The sequence below is a fragment of the Magnolia sinica genome, chromosome 3 (genome assembly GCF_029962835.1).
Source record: "Magnolia sinica isolate HGM2019 chromosome 3, MsV1, whole genome shotgun sequence".
In the NCBI taxonomy this organism is placed as follows: Eukaryota; Viridiplantae; Streptophyta; class Magnoliopsida; order Magnoliales; family Magnoliaceae; genus Magnolia; species Magnolia sinica.
Genome location: NC_080575.1, coordinates 60,749,664 through 60,761,672, shown reverse-complemented (window position 1 = coordinate 60,761,672; position 12,009 = coordinate 60,749,664). Strand labels below are relative to the sequence as shown.

Here is a 12,009-nt window from a genome sequence, read left to right as displayed (position 1 = left end):
TATTGGGTATCACATGGGAAATATTAGATTTATCGTGTAATATATCTCTTAAAAGACATTACTACACACTTAGAAATCAAAAGATCACAAAAACCAAATGCACGTAATAAGTACCCTTTATATAGTCCTAAACTATGTTTTGTTCGACATTAGAGTAATGCAACTATATTCAAAATTAGTTCATATCATTCATAAATCTAAGAAGTGTCATGATAGGTGTTTGTACTCTGCAGAACAGTGCGAGGGAAGTTATAGATAAAGCCCTAATGGGGGGTGCAGAGAGTAGAGAATGGTTTGATGATTATAATGTGAAGAAAAGAGGAGAAGATTGAGAGAGGAGGAGGAGGAGACTTTAGGAAAGATGTTGTGTTAGGCTTGCTTGCCCTAACACACAATATTTTATTATAATAAAGCATATAGTACACCGCAGGAGAAAAGGAAAGTATACAAATGCACTTACACTAAAAGGGTCAAGGGCCACTACTATACACTAACATTCTCTATACTCCCCCTTAAGTTGGAGCATAGATGTTGATCATGCCCAACTTGTTACGAACACGATTAAGAGCATCTCGACTCAAGGACTTTGTAAGAACATCAGCAAGTTGATCCCCAGATCGAACAAAGGGGGTGACGATTTCCTTAGAAGCTACTTTCTCCCGAATAAAATGACAGTCGACCTCAATATGCTTGGTTCGCTCGTGGAAAACTGGGTTACGAGCAATATGGATGGCCGCTTGGTTGTCACAATGAAAAGGAACAGGATCCAAATGAGGATAGCCAAGTTCTTCAAGAAGGTTGCAAAGCCACACGAGCTCACACGTCGCATGAGCCATAGTAAGATATTCTTCTTCAGCCGAGGACCGAGCAACAACCGGTTGCTTTTTGCTCTTCCATGTTATAAGATTGCCACCTAGGAAGGTATAGAAGCTGGATGTAGAGCGGTGATCATAAATACTACCTACACAATCAGCATCGAAATATCCAGAAAGATGAAGATGACCATGCAACTGAAAGCGGAGGCCAAGACCCGGGGCTGATTTTAGATATCAAAGTATGCGGTAGACAGCAGTGAGATAGGAAGTACGAAGAGCTTGCATGAATCGGCTAACAATGCCCGCCGCAAATGAGAGAACTGGGCGAGTAATAGTTATGTAAATAAGCCGGCCTACAAGTCGTCGATACATCCTAGGATTAGTAAGGAGAGCACCATCATGTGGTCGAAGCTTCTGCGAAATATCCATGGGACTGGTAGCGAGCTTACACTTTAACATGTCGGTCTCCATGAAAAGATCGAACACATATTTTTGTTGTGACAAGACCAATCCGAATGATGAGCGACAAACTTCAATTCCAAGGAAGTAGCGAAGAGGACCAAGATCCTTGATCTCAAACTTGGTCTTTAAAAATACTTTGACATCCCTCATTCCAACAGAATCACTACCGAACAGAACAATATCATCCACATATACAATGAGAACCATGATGCCAATCGATTGACGACATATAAAGAGAGAATGATTAGTATGACTACGAACAAAGCCGAACTCTAAGAGAGCCTGACTGAATTTTTCGAACCATGCACGTGGGGATTGTTTGAGTCCATAAAGAGCCTTCTTCAACCGACAGATAAGCGCAGGGTTGTGAGAAGCAACAAAGCCAGGAGGTCGATGCATGTAGACGTCCTCTGCAAGGTCCCCATGGAGAAATGCATTCTTAACATCAAGTTGAAACAAGGGTCATGATAAATTAACAGCCAAGGAGATCACAACGCGAATCGAATTAAGCTTAGCCACCGGAGAGAATGTCTCGAAGTAATCCACACCATGAGTCTGTGTGTAACCCTTAGCTAGCGATCAATGGAGCCGTCTGGAAGAAACTTGATTGTATAAACCCATCGACATCCAACAGGTTTATGCCCTAAAGGAAGTAGCACAAGGTCCCAAGTATGTTTCTTCTCAAGAGCAGACATTTCTTCTATTATCGCTTTCATCTAGTCAGGACTTTAAAGAGCATGTGAGGGAGACTGAGGAATAGTCTGTGATGAAAAGGAAGCTGCAAACGATTGAAAAGACGGCGAAAGATGATCATATAAAAAGAAATTACTAATGGATTGAGTATAAGATCGTGACCCTTTGTGCAAGGCAATAGGGAGATCTAAACTCGAGGTAGGAGAATCACCCGAGCCGACATCTAATTAAGCAAAAGGGTGGATGGTTGAGCGTGTGAAGATTTATCTCGACGATGATACACCCATAGAGGCTTAGGGTCACCTAAATCACCAACAGGATGCTGAACGGAGGGAAGAGGAGTTTTCCCATGATCACTAGTGGAAAGAGAAAGAGGATATGAGTCATACTCCCCCTGACTTGCAAAAGGATCACAGAGGGATTAGCCTGGAGCTGAGAAAAAAGAAATATCCTCAAAGAAGGTTAAATCGACAGAGACATATTTCTTGCGAGTCAATGGGTTAAAACATTTATACCATTTCTGGCTCCGAGTATACCCTAGAAAGATACATTTAATTGCCCTGGGGCTAAGTTTATCATTACTTCCATCCAAAATTTGAACAAAGCATGTGTAACCAAAAACTTTAGGTGGTAGAGGAAATGGATTATCATGAGAATACAATATAGTAAATGAAGATTTGTAAGACAGGATATGGGAGGGTATACGATTAATAAGAACAGTAGCAGTTAGAAGAGCATCACCCCTAAAAATGTTTAAGTAGGTGCATAACAAGCAGAAGGGTGCGAGCAACTTCAAGAAAATGACGATTCTTTCGTTCTGCAATACCATTTTGTTAAGGTGTGCGAGCGCACGACATTCTAGACAAAATACCATGTTCCTGCAAGAAGGACAGAGAGGCAATAGACATGTATTCCCCCCATTATCTTTTAAAATCTAAAATGAAGTGTTTGATGCGTTTAAAGTATTTTATCATGAAGTGTGTAATACTTCATTTTGTTGAGGTGTGCGAGCGCACAACGTTCTAGACAAAATACCATGTTCCTGCAAGAAGGACAGAAAGGCAGTAGACATGTATTCCCCCCATCATCAGAATTGAGGGTTTTGATGAAACATTGAAATTGAGTGCATACTTCATGATAAAACACTTTAAACGCATCAAACACTTCATTTTAGATTTCAAAAGATAAATCCAAATCATACGTGAATAATCATCAATACAAGTAGCAAAATATTTAAATCCAAAAGTAGAGGTAACCGGAGCTAGTTCCCAGACATCCGAGTGAACCAAAATAAAAGGTTGCGATTTCCTCTCAGAAGAGCTAAGAGGCAATGTAGCACTATGATGTTTAGACAATTCACAAATATCACAACATAACGGTTTAGTGACAGATAAGGAGGGAAACAAAATTCTTAATCTAGCTATTGATGGGTGGCCTAAGCGGCAATGCCATCGAGTCATGGACTCTTGATCCAGAGAAAGGGTACTAGAAGCGGCAATAGGTGTATCATCGAGAAGATAAATGCCTCGCTCATGCCCCCCACCAATTGCTTTCTTCGTCTGTAGGTCCTGAAACAAACAATAAGAAGGGAAAAAGGTAATGGAACAATTTAATGATTTAGTAAGAGAGTTAACAGACACATGCAAGACTGAGTATAAAGCAAGGAAGAAGAAAGGGGGATGGAACCAATCCCAGAGATGGGAGTTTGGATTCCATCTACGACTGTTACATACTGAGTGTGAAGAGAAGGAGAATAAGAGGAAAAGAATTGAGACCTACCAGTCATATGGGAGGAAGCTCCAGATTCTATGACCCAGGAGGTAGGAGAGGATGACGCAAGAAGAGCAGTACCTAACTGGGCCGAAGCTGCGTGAGATGGCTCAGGAATATCACGAACGCGAAGCCGCATAAGGGCATCATATGCAGCCTGAGAAATGATGAGAGACTCCCCTGAAGTAGACTGCTCAGTTGTCGGGGTGGAAGATTGTGTCTTAGGAGCAATTGTGGATGCAACAAAAGTAGTAGCATACGTAGGACGACTATGGAGCTGCCAACAATAATCAGTGATGTGATTAGTTCTACCGCAATGGGAACAAATGCGGGAACCATCACGTCCTCATCCACGTCTACCACGACCACGAAGACTACGACCGCCACCACTGTAATCAACCTCGCGGTCTCTACCACGACCACCAAAACTAGAAATACGCCCTGAACTCAAGGATGGTACCCAAAGGCCAAGAGAGGACTGATCACCAGCAAGATGTGTCGAACGCTCTGGTGGCATAAATGAATCAGAATGAAGAGTAGAGACAGTAGCGTGCTGACACACAGCACAGTAGCGTGCTGACACACAGCATATACTATTGTCAATAGAGGAAGAGGAATCTATATTATTCAATAACCATGCAATAACTTGATAATTCTCCTTTGTCCAAGACTTTTAGGTAATATCTGTAGAGCTTAGGGGATCATCCAAAATATATGACAACTTCTCACGGGCTCCTAAAAACACTTTTACAAATTATACCCATTAAAGATAGTTATCACCATTCAACTTAGTGGAGGTAGTCTGCAAGGGGTTGGATTCAAGAGACCCTATGCCAAGAGATGAGGGCACTTTGTCAGCCATAGGAGAGTCGAAGAGAGATAAACCTATGCCAAAAGAGACCATATTCCAAGGAGGATTGATTCAAACAACTCTATCTCACTCAATCCTTCAAGGTAATAGGAAATAAACCTCAAACAAATAGCAATCATCCAAAATAATAGAAAACTCAGTAAAAAAAATGGCCCAACCGAGTGAAAAACGGCCCAGCCGCACATCCATTTGAGGTTAAAACCCTCTCAAACATGGATCTTAGGTTAAAAAATTCCTCTATGGGTAGCTTGGGAGGAAGATTTCAGTCCATCTTGAGCAAAGAAACCAAAAAAAAAGCTTACCAATTTGAGGTAGATCAAAGAAAAACGGAAGATGGGCTCGATTTTTAAATTTCTCTATTTCGCCCAAAATACCATGAAATGAGGTTCAAAAAATTCTGAAAAAAATCATGACAAATCTTCTAAAATCAAGATCTATCAAACCCCTAAACTTCTAGCTCAATCAGAGTCCATGTGTCCGAACAATGCTGACGTCAGCCGTACGGCTGCTGACGTTAGCAAGGTGACATGTTGCCTCTCAATCTGTTGGATGTGGAATGCCTAGATCTATGCTCCGATACTAAGTAGAGAATGGTATGATAATTATAATGTGAAGAAAATAGGAGAAGATTGAGAGAGAAGAAGAAAGAGGAGAGTTTGGGAAAGATATTGTGTTAGGCTTGCTTCCCCTAACACAATATTTTATTATAATAGAGCATATAGTACACTGCAAGAGAAGAGGAAAGTGTGCAAATGCACTTACACTAAAAGGGCCAAGGGCCACTACTATACACTAACATTCTCTACACAGAGGGCTTGCCCCCCACTTGGTAGTGGGGATTTGGTAGCAACGGCCCCAATCCAAATTGTATGAGGACCAAACCAAAACCCATTTTAAAAACCCAACCTGACTGAATAGGGTATTTTGGGTATTTCTATATACGGGGTATATAAACTCTCTATGGGAGTTGAATTGGGGTTATGCAAGGGAAACTCTTTCTGGGTACTTTTGAGTGCTAGAAAACTTTGAGGTTGGTTGAAATAATATAATGGATTAAAAGCAAAAAGTTTGAGAGAAAATGGTTTTTTTGACTTTTTACAATTTCTTTTTTTGAATATTCCGGAAGGGGGATTGACAATACATATCGATAGTATCATCGATACCAAGAAGTATATAACAACAATATCTTGAAACATCGCAATGTATCAATTTATCATTGATACATTGTGACATTTACCGATATTTCGCACGATAGTTGGAAGTTTGGTAACTTCTGGGATGTTTAATATCATTGACCTGCGATACCAATAGTATCGGCCGATACTATCAATATTGCAAACACTTATTGTATCTTTTAATGTCGTCACATATACTTTATATAATTTCTTCTAAACAATTCATATATGATTTTATGGATGTGTCTGCATGTTAGATTGACTTTCTAGAGCATGAGTCAGGACTTCAGCTTTAGAATTTGGGTCATCTTCCAACAATCCAAACTGTTTATACGAAAGGTCTCACTTTGCATTCTAGCAAACGTACCTCATATATATGCAGCGGACCCATTTCTTCTCTTTGATCTCTTGTGCTGAATGATTTTAAATCTTGCTTTGGTGGGGATTAGATAATATCCAGAGGTTTACTAAGAAGTCCTGATTGACAGCAAGTAATTGCAATTAAGCAGCTTACAAGAGTTTCAACAGACAAGCAGAAAGAGAGAATTATTGACTGAGCTCAGGATGACTGGACACATCTGTCATCCGAAAATCTTGTCATGTTAGGCTGCCGCATCAACAGTGGCCTTAATCTGATCTTTGAATTCTCTTTGCATGAGTCCATCTCTTCTCTTCTCCAAGATAACAAATTGTGCAATCGTTCATCAGATTTGGAATATTTAAGTATTTGATAGGGAGTCTTGAATTCATATTCTTTGGGTATGGGCCTCTGGTAAATGAGCATTGCCCACTGATGGATTGGAAAACATGATACAAGATTGTCGTTGGGATGGCCTGCAAACTCCATTACTTTGACAAGGAGTGTCAGTAGCAGATCATCCATAGAGACATGGGTGCTTTAGTTGACTTGATCAACCCATCAAAGATTATGGTTGTGTTTGGATTCACTATCCCATGGAATTGCAATTTTGAGTCTAATAAAGTGTAAATAACTATATTGTGATTTCCTCAGTGTTCATATTGAATGTCTGGGCTCCAAATTGTGATTATATTACTTTCAAGTTGAATTTGAAAGAAGACGATCAGAATTTGAGGGATGCATCCTCATTGCAGATATGTCCAGCTCCAAGCCCAGTCCAAAGTCTAAAGTCGGGCCGTATATTAGGCAAATAGTCTTCTCTGCAAGTTTTTTCACCAATCAAGTAATCCATTTTGAAAATTTGCAATATACAGAAACGTTGTGAGGCCAAACTCAATGCACTCATACCCCCATTCTCCACCTTCTGTTTGAATCACTTCCTTTTTGTGTGGACCACTTCCGCAGACTCCATCTGGGCTCCATTTTACATGCCGGCCCAAACACCAAGTGAATCAAGAACTCTACAAACCATGATTTGTAGTACAGCCAAATTCTGCATGAACCACTTTGAAATCTCAATTTGCTTCTCTTTGGAATTTTAGTACTTCTCATACTGTGAAATTTGTTCTCTGTCACACATCTGGATTGGGACCAGCAAAATGGCTTCCATCTCAAAGGTAATCTGTCATGACTCATGCCATCAAAGGCACATTTGGATATGTGTGTTCAAGTCTGTAAATGTTGAAGGTTGATCATGCAATCAAATTCTAATATGATTAGGTTATCCTTACACTCGATCATTGGACATTTTCCTCAGACTTGAACTGTTTTACTACATTTTCCTCATACATGAACTGTTTTACTACATTTCATTTTTATGGTCCATTAGATGTCCACCAATCTACATGGTAGGATCAAATGGATCATGCTTTAATTTCTAAAATAATATGTAATATCTTTTTAAAAGCTATTCACACACTTTGAAATCTTCCACGTGCAATGCACGTGCATTTTACTAGTAATATATAATATCTATTGAGATAGTGGATAGTGGGGGCTAACATAAGGCTTGTTCTTACAACACCCTCCTTGGCAAGAGTATTTGCTATATTATTTGCTTTCTAGGAATACAAAAATGAAGCATGTATGAAAGACGAAGGCTTAGAAATCAACTTCTTCTTTTTTTAAGATTAGCATAGAAATCAACTGAATGAGCTCACATGAAGCTTCCCTGGACCACATGCAAGCCAAAAGGTTATACCAAATTGAACAGAAGTTTTTGGGCATTTAGGGTGCATTTGGATCGTAAGTTACTTAAGATAAGCTACTTATTCTTAAAGTAGCTTATCTTGATTTCTACTTATTAAACTGAAGTGATTAAGTAACTTTAAATAAAAAAGCTACTTATAATTGATCATAAGCCAAACTTACCTATCCTAAATAAGTTACTTATCTACTGCTGTAAATAGAAAAAGTAACTTATTTGGTGGTATCCAAATGGGCCCTTAGTAGCTTATAATTAGTCATATGAGAAAATCAAATCACTAGAAAGAACTTGTGATAATCACAATGAGTTAAACAATGAGAAACATACCATTTGTCTAACTGCAGAATCGATGTATCTTTTTGGAGCACAACTTGAGGGCAGTGATCTGGTTGGCTTCTTCGAAAATGCTACAGATCTGCTGTTTGAAAATGCTTCATTTTTCCTTGCAGTTGGATGGTTCGATCTTCCCACAATTACAGACTGCAGAGAGTCCATATCATCATCACCAGATGATGCTACAGAGCCCTTGCTCTGGGAGCTGAAGAGATCTCGATCATAGCTGTACGATGAGCTGGCACTTCTAGAAGCAGTCGGTGACATTGATTGCCTTCTGACTTTCGAGAATGAATCCTTCCCATTCCTTGATGCTGGTGATGAGCCCTTCACATGTGAGGCTGGGTGATCTGATAGAGAAGTCCGAAGATTGGGAGGAGGATCCACGGAGAAACCTGGGAGCGTTGATTGCCATGCTTGTAATTTAGGTGAAGCGGAATTTCCACGAGTTGACCTTCCTGGGGAGGTCCCCCTACTGACAGATGAAAATTGTTGGACACCTGTGTTCGTCCGCTGGAGTGTGGGTGTAGATGATCTTGGAGCAGGTGCTGATAGTTTATTTGGAGTGGATGGTCTTCGTGAAGGCATCGTGGAACGTGAAACAGGAGTGGGACTAGAACGAGGGGCAGAGGATGGCCTCCCTCTTGATTGAAATGTACAGTAACCAGACCGAGGGGATGGACTTGATCGATGTGGACTTTCACTAGTTCTACCGGTCCTGTAACTCTTCTCTGTCTGAGATCAGATATACATTATTAGAATTAGAGAAGTACAGATAGAATTCTGAAATACCCAAGAAATTTCTGGAGGAAGCATACAAATTTTTATTTTTATTTTCTTTTGAATGATATCTCAACCAATTTTATTGAGAATCAGACAAAAGAAAATCCACGAGATCAATAAAGAAAGGTGAAGATGGGAAGCAGACAAATAATAAGAACTGCTTCTTCCAGACAAGACTGTGGGTAACATGCCTTGGTGGTTCTTGGGATGGAAATGGGTTGACTTCGAGGTCTGCCCCTACATACAAGATTAGTGGCAGGAGTCTCATCATCCAAAGAAGGGAAAAGTGGGGTGTCGGGGGGCGTTAACAGCCTGGAGTTCAATGAAACCGAGCATGCCATTAGTACTGCATACAATGAACTACTACTAGAGGCAGCAAAACAGTGTGACAACCAGAGAAGGAAATAGAACATCTTTCTAATTATAACTTAGAAATAGGCATTCCCATTCAGAAAAAATGAAAAAAGAAGAAAAAAAAACCTTATTAGTAGGAATTCTAGCTTGAAGAGTCAAGAAAGTGTATGAAGGGACTGAGGACATAAACAAGCAGAAGTTGTGAGGGTTGATGCTGAGATGCTAACAGCTAATCAGGTTTTGTACTTTGCATCTCTCGTTGCATTAAAAATGTATGAATTATGCATAAATAGCATATAAATGCAACCAAGATATGCCCATACATGATTCAAACTTGGAAAAGAAGCAAAGTTCCAATAACCCTACATTATGAGCACGGATAAAAGCAATAGGAAAATGACCTACCAATCATAATCATTTTTCTCGCCGTCTGCATTAAGCAGATCACTGCTCTCTCCCCGAACTGGAATGGAGATGCCAAGGTTGAGGTCCGAGAAGTATGTCAATTTTATTGCTGTGATAGGAGGATAATGAGCATTAAGGAACAAATGTCTTATAAGCCAGATTAAAAATGAATACATAAAAGCATAAAAATTAAAGCAAATACATGGACATAGATTAGAGAATTACGGAGGGACTCGTCAAAATCTTCCACAGGTTGCAGCAAGAAATTGTCCCTCTCCCTGTTCTGCATATCATTGAACAGTGTGAGATCATCGTCTTTCTCCTTGAGGTGTAACCCGCTCTCGAAACTGTGTCCCCTCTTGTGATTTTCTCTTCTAAGCTCCCTTACCGGAGAGAACCTCAACACTGGAGAAGGGGGCATCTTCAACCCCCAGATGCTTACAGTGATTCTAACACTGGATCCAGCAACATGTTCCTCTGTCTGTACACATGGAATAAACTCCCAAAATATCCAAAATCCAACCGTTCAATGATGCAGTTCTCTTCAAACTCGGCTGAAGAAAAGAAGCCACTACCCAATTTTCCTTATGGATCACAAAATTTCACCTTTGTACATATCATTGAACAGCAAAAAATTGTCCACTCTGTCCGTATGCATGGAACAAACTCCCAAAATCTCTATAATCCAACCATACAAAGACGCAGTTCTCTTCAAACTTGGCTGAAGAAAAGAACTCAGATTTCCGTACAGATTGCAAAAATCGCACTTTTATACATAAATCTAAAGCACGACCTCAAAAACCTACAACCATGGAAGCGCCCATTTCAAGTCATTTACTCCCAACCGGGAAAAAAAAAAAGACAAACAGAATTTCTCAAATAACAAGAACTCCACATCCCTATCTTCGTAATTGAACCCTAATTCTCCTTTTTCATTAATAAATTTTCATAAAGCCATAAAAGGATCCCACTAAACAAGGAATGGAACTTCAGGACAACACAGACTTTTGAATTATCATTGTACTCGCTGAAGTTGAAAATATATGAAAATTCAAACCATAAAATCTTCATGCATTCTCTAAAAGAGTGGTTTACTGCACAACGACGAACCCTAACTTCAAAGCAATCTAACAGAACTTCAAAAAACAAAAATTCTTATAAAATTCAGTACCAGCGTCTGCTCATCTTAACGTTCCGAGAGCCAAAGACTTTCCGGAGGAGATCTCTCTCTCTTCCTGTCGAAATTCGAGGAGATTTCAAGCGGAAAGGAGTTCAATTCCGTTCCTGAGATGGAGAGAACGGATTCAAAGGCTCGGATCTGCCGCATTTCCGGGATTTTGCGAGAATCGAGGGTGGGTAGAGAGATTGCAGGAACCCTAACTGCGAGATTCTCTCTCTCTCTCTCTCTCTCTCTCTCTCTCTCTCTCTCTCTCATGAGATTTTCTCTTTCGAAGGAGTGCTGATATTTCCTTAACAGCAAGTTTCCTTTCTTCCTCTCGTAGTCACTTCTCTCTCTCTCTCGGCTCACGCAGTGTATTTTATTTTGTTTTTTATTTCTTCCTGTGGAGTTCTTTTATACTCTGGTAAGTATAACTCCTGATACACACGCACTCAGAATTGTGAAATGAAAATGAACTGACTAAATTGTGAAACTCACTGTTGCTAAGTCACCGTCCATTGTTGGAACAATCTCAATGTTCCATTCGCGGACACTTTTTTTTTTTTGTTAAAGTAAGGCCATACGATATATATATTTTTTTAACCGTCCAATACATATTCACCGATCCGATGCTCAGTTAATAAAATAAGCTTAGATTTTGTTTTATCAGACATATAAACTCGGAACCACAATTTGGACAGTTTGATTTTAAATTTTTTATTTCACCTATCCAATTTGTAAGTGCTTGGTTATTACCTGCCGTCTTCTGCTGGAGTATGAAATATTTTCTCATCTTCTTTTCCGGTTGCAATCTGATAAAAAGGGTAGCGAATTGACGATAATGCCACTGTTTACGCGCAAGACCGAGATTGGCGAAAACGGTACAGGTTAACCAACTTTTATTGGGAAGTTGGGAAATACTTAACCGATTCGCGCGAGTGCGTGATGAAGAAGTGAATCTCGGCACACTTGTCAAAGATGCACGGTATAAAAAAATCCTATGCATGAAACAATTGGTTCTGCATCTTAAAAGGATAAGAATGAAAATATAAGCTTGTAAATT

The 12,009-nt window shown here is 39.7% G+C and overlaps 1 protein-coding gene across 4 annotated transcripts in view; it reads right to left on the bottom strand.

Annotated features, from left to right (window-relative positions):
- Positions 1 to 11,288, bottom strand: part of LOC131239953 (uncharacterized) — a 68,242-nt gene extending 56,954 nt beyond the window's left edge. The window contains exons 1-5 of one of the 4 annotated variants that reach the window (XM_058237909.1): positions 10,959 to 11,284; positions 10,013 to 10,589; positions 9,788 to 9,896; positions 9,274 to 9,340; positions 8,240 to 8,980 (exon numbers count right to left, since the gene is read on the bottom strand). In XM_058237909.1, the coding sequence (XP_058093892.1) occupies positions 8,240 to 8,980; positions 9,274 to 9,340; positions 9,788 to 9,896; positions 10,013 to 10,208 (1,113 nt within the window). In that variant the 5' untranslated portion in view covers positions 10,209 to 10,589; positions 10,959 to 11,284. Of the gene's footprint in view, positions 1 to 8,239; positions 8,981 to 9,273; positions 9,341 to 9,787; positions 9,897 to 10,012 lie in introns of those variants that run through there. The other 3 variants (XM_058237911.1, XM_058237910.1, XM_058237912.1) reach the window with 3 other exon arrangements.
- Positions 11,289 to 12,009: the final 721 nt, after the last annotated feature.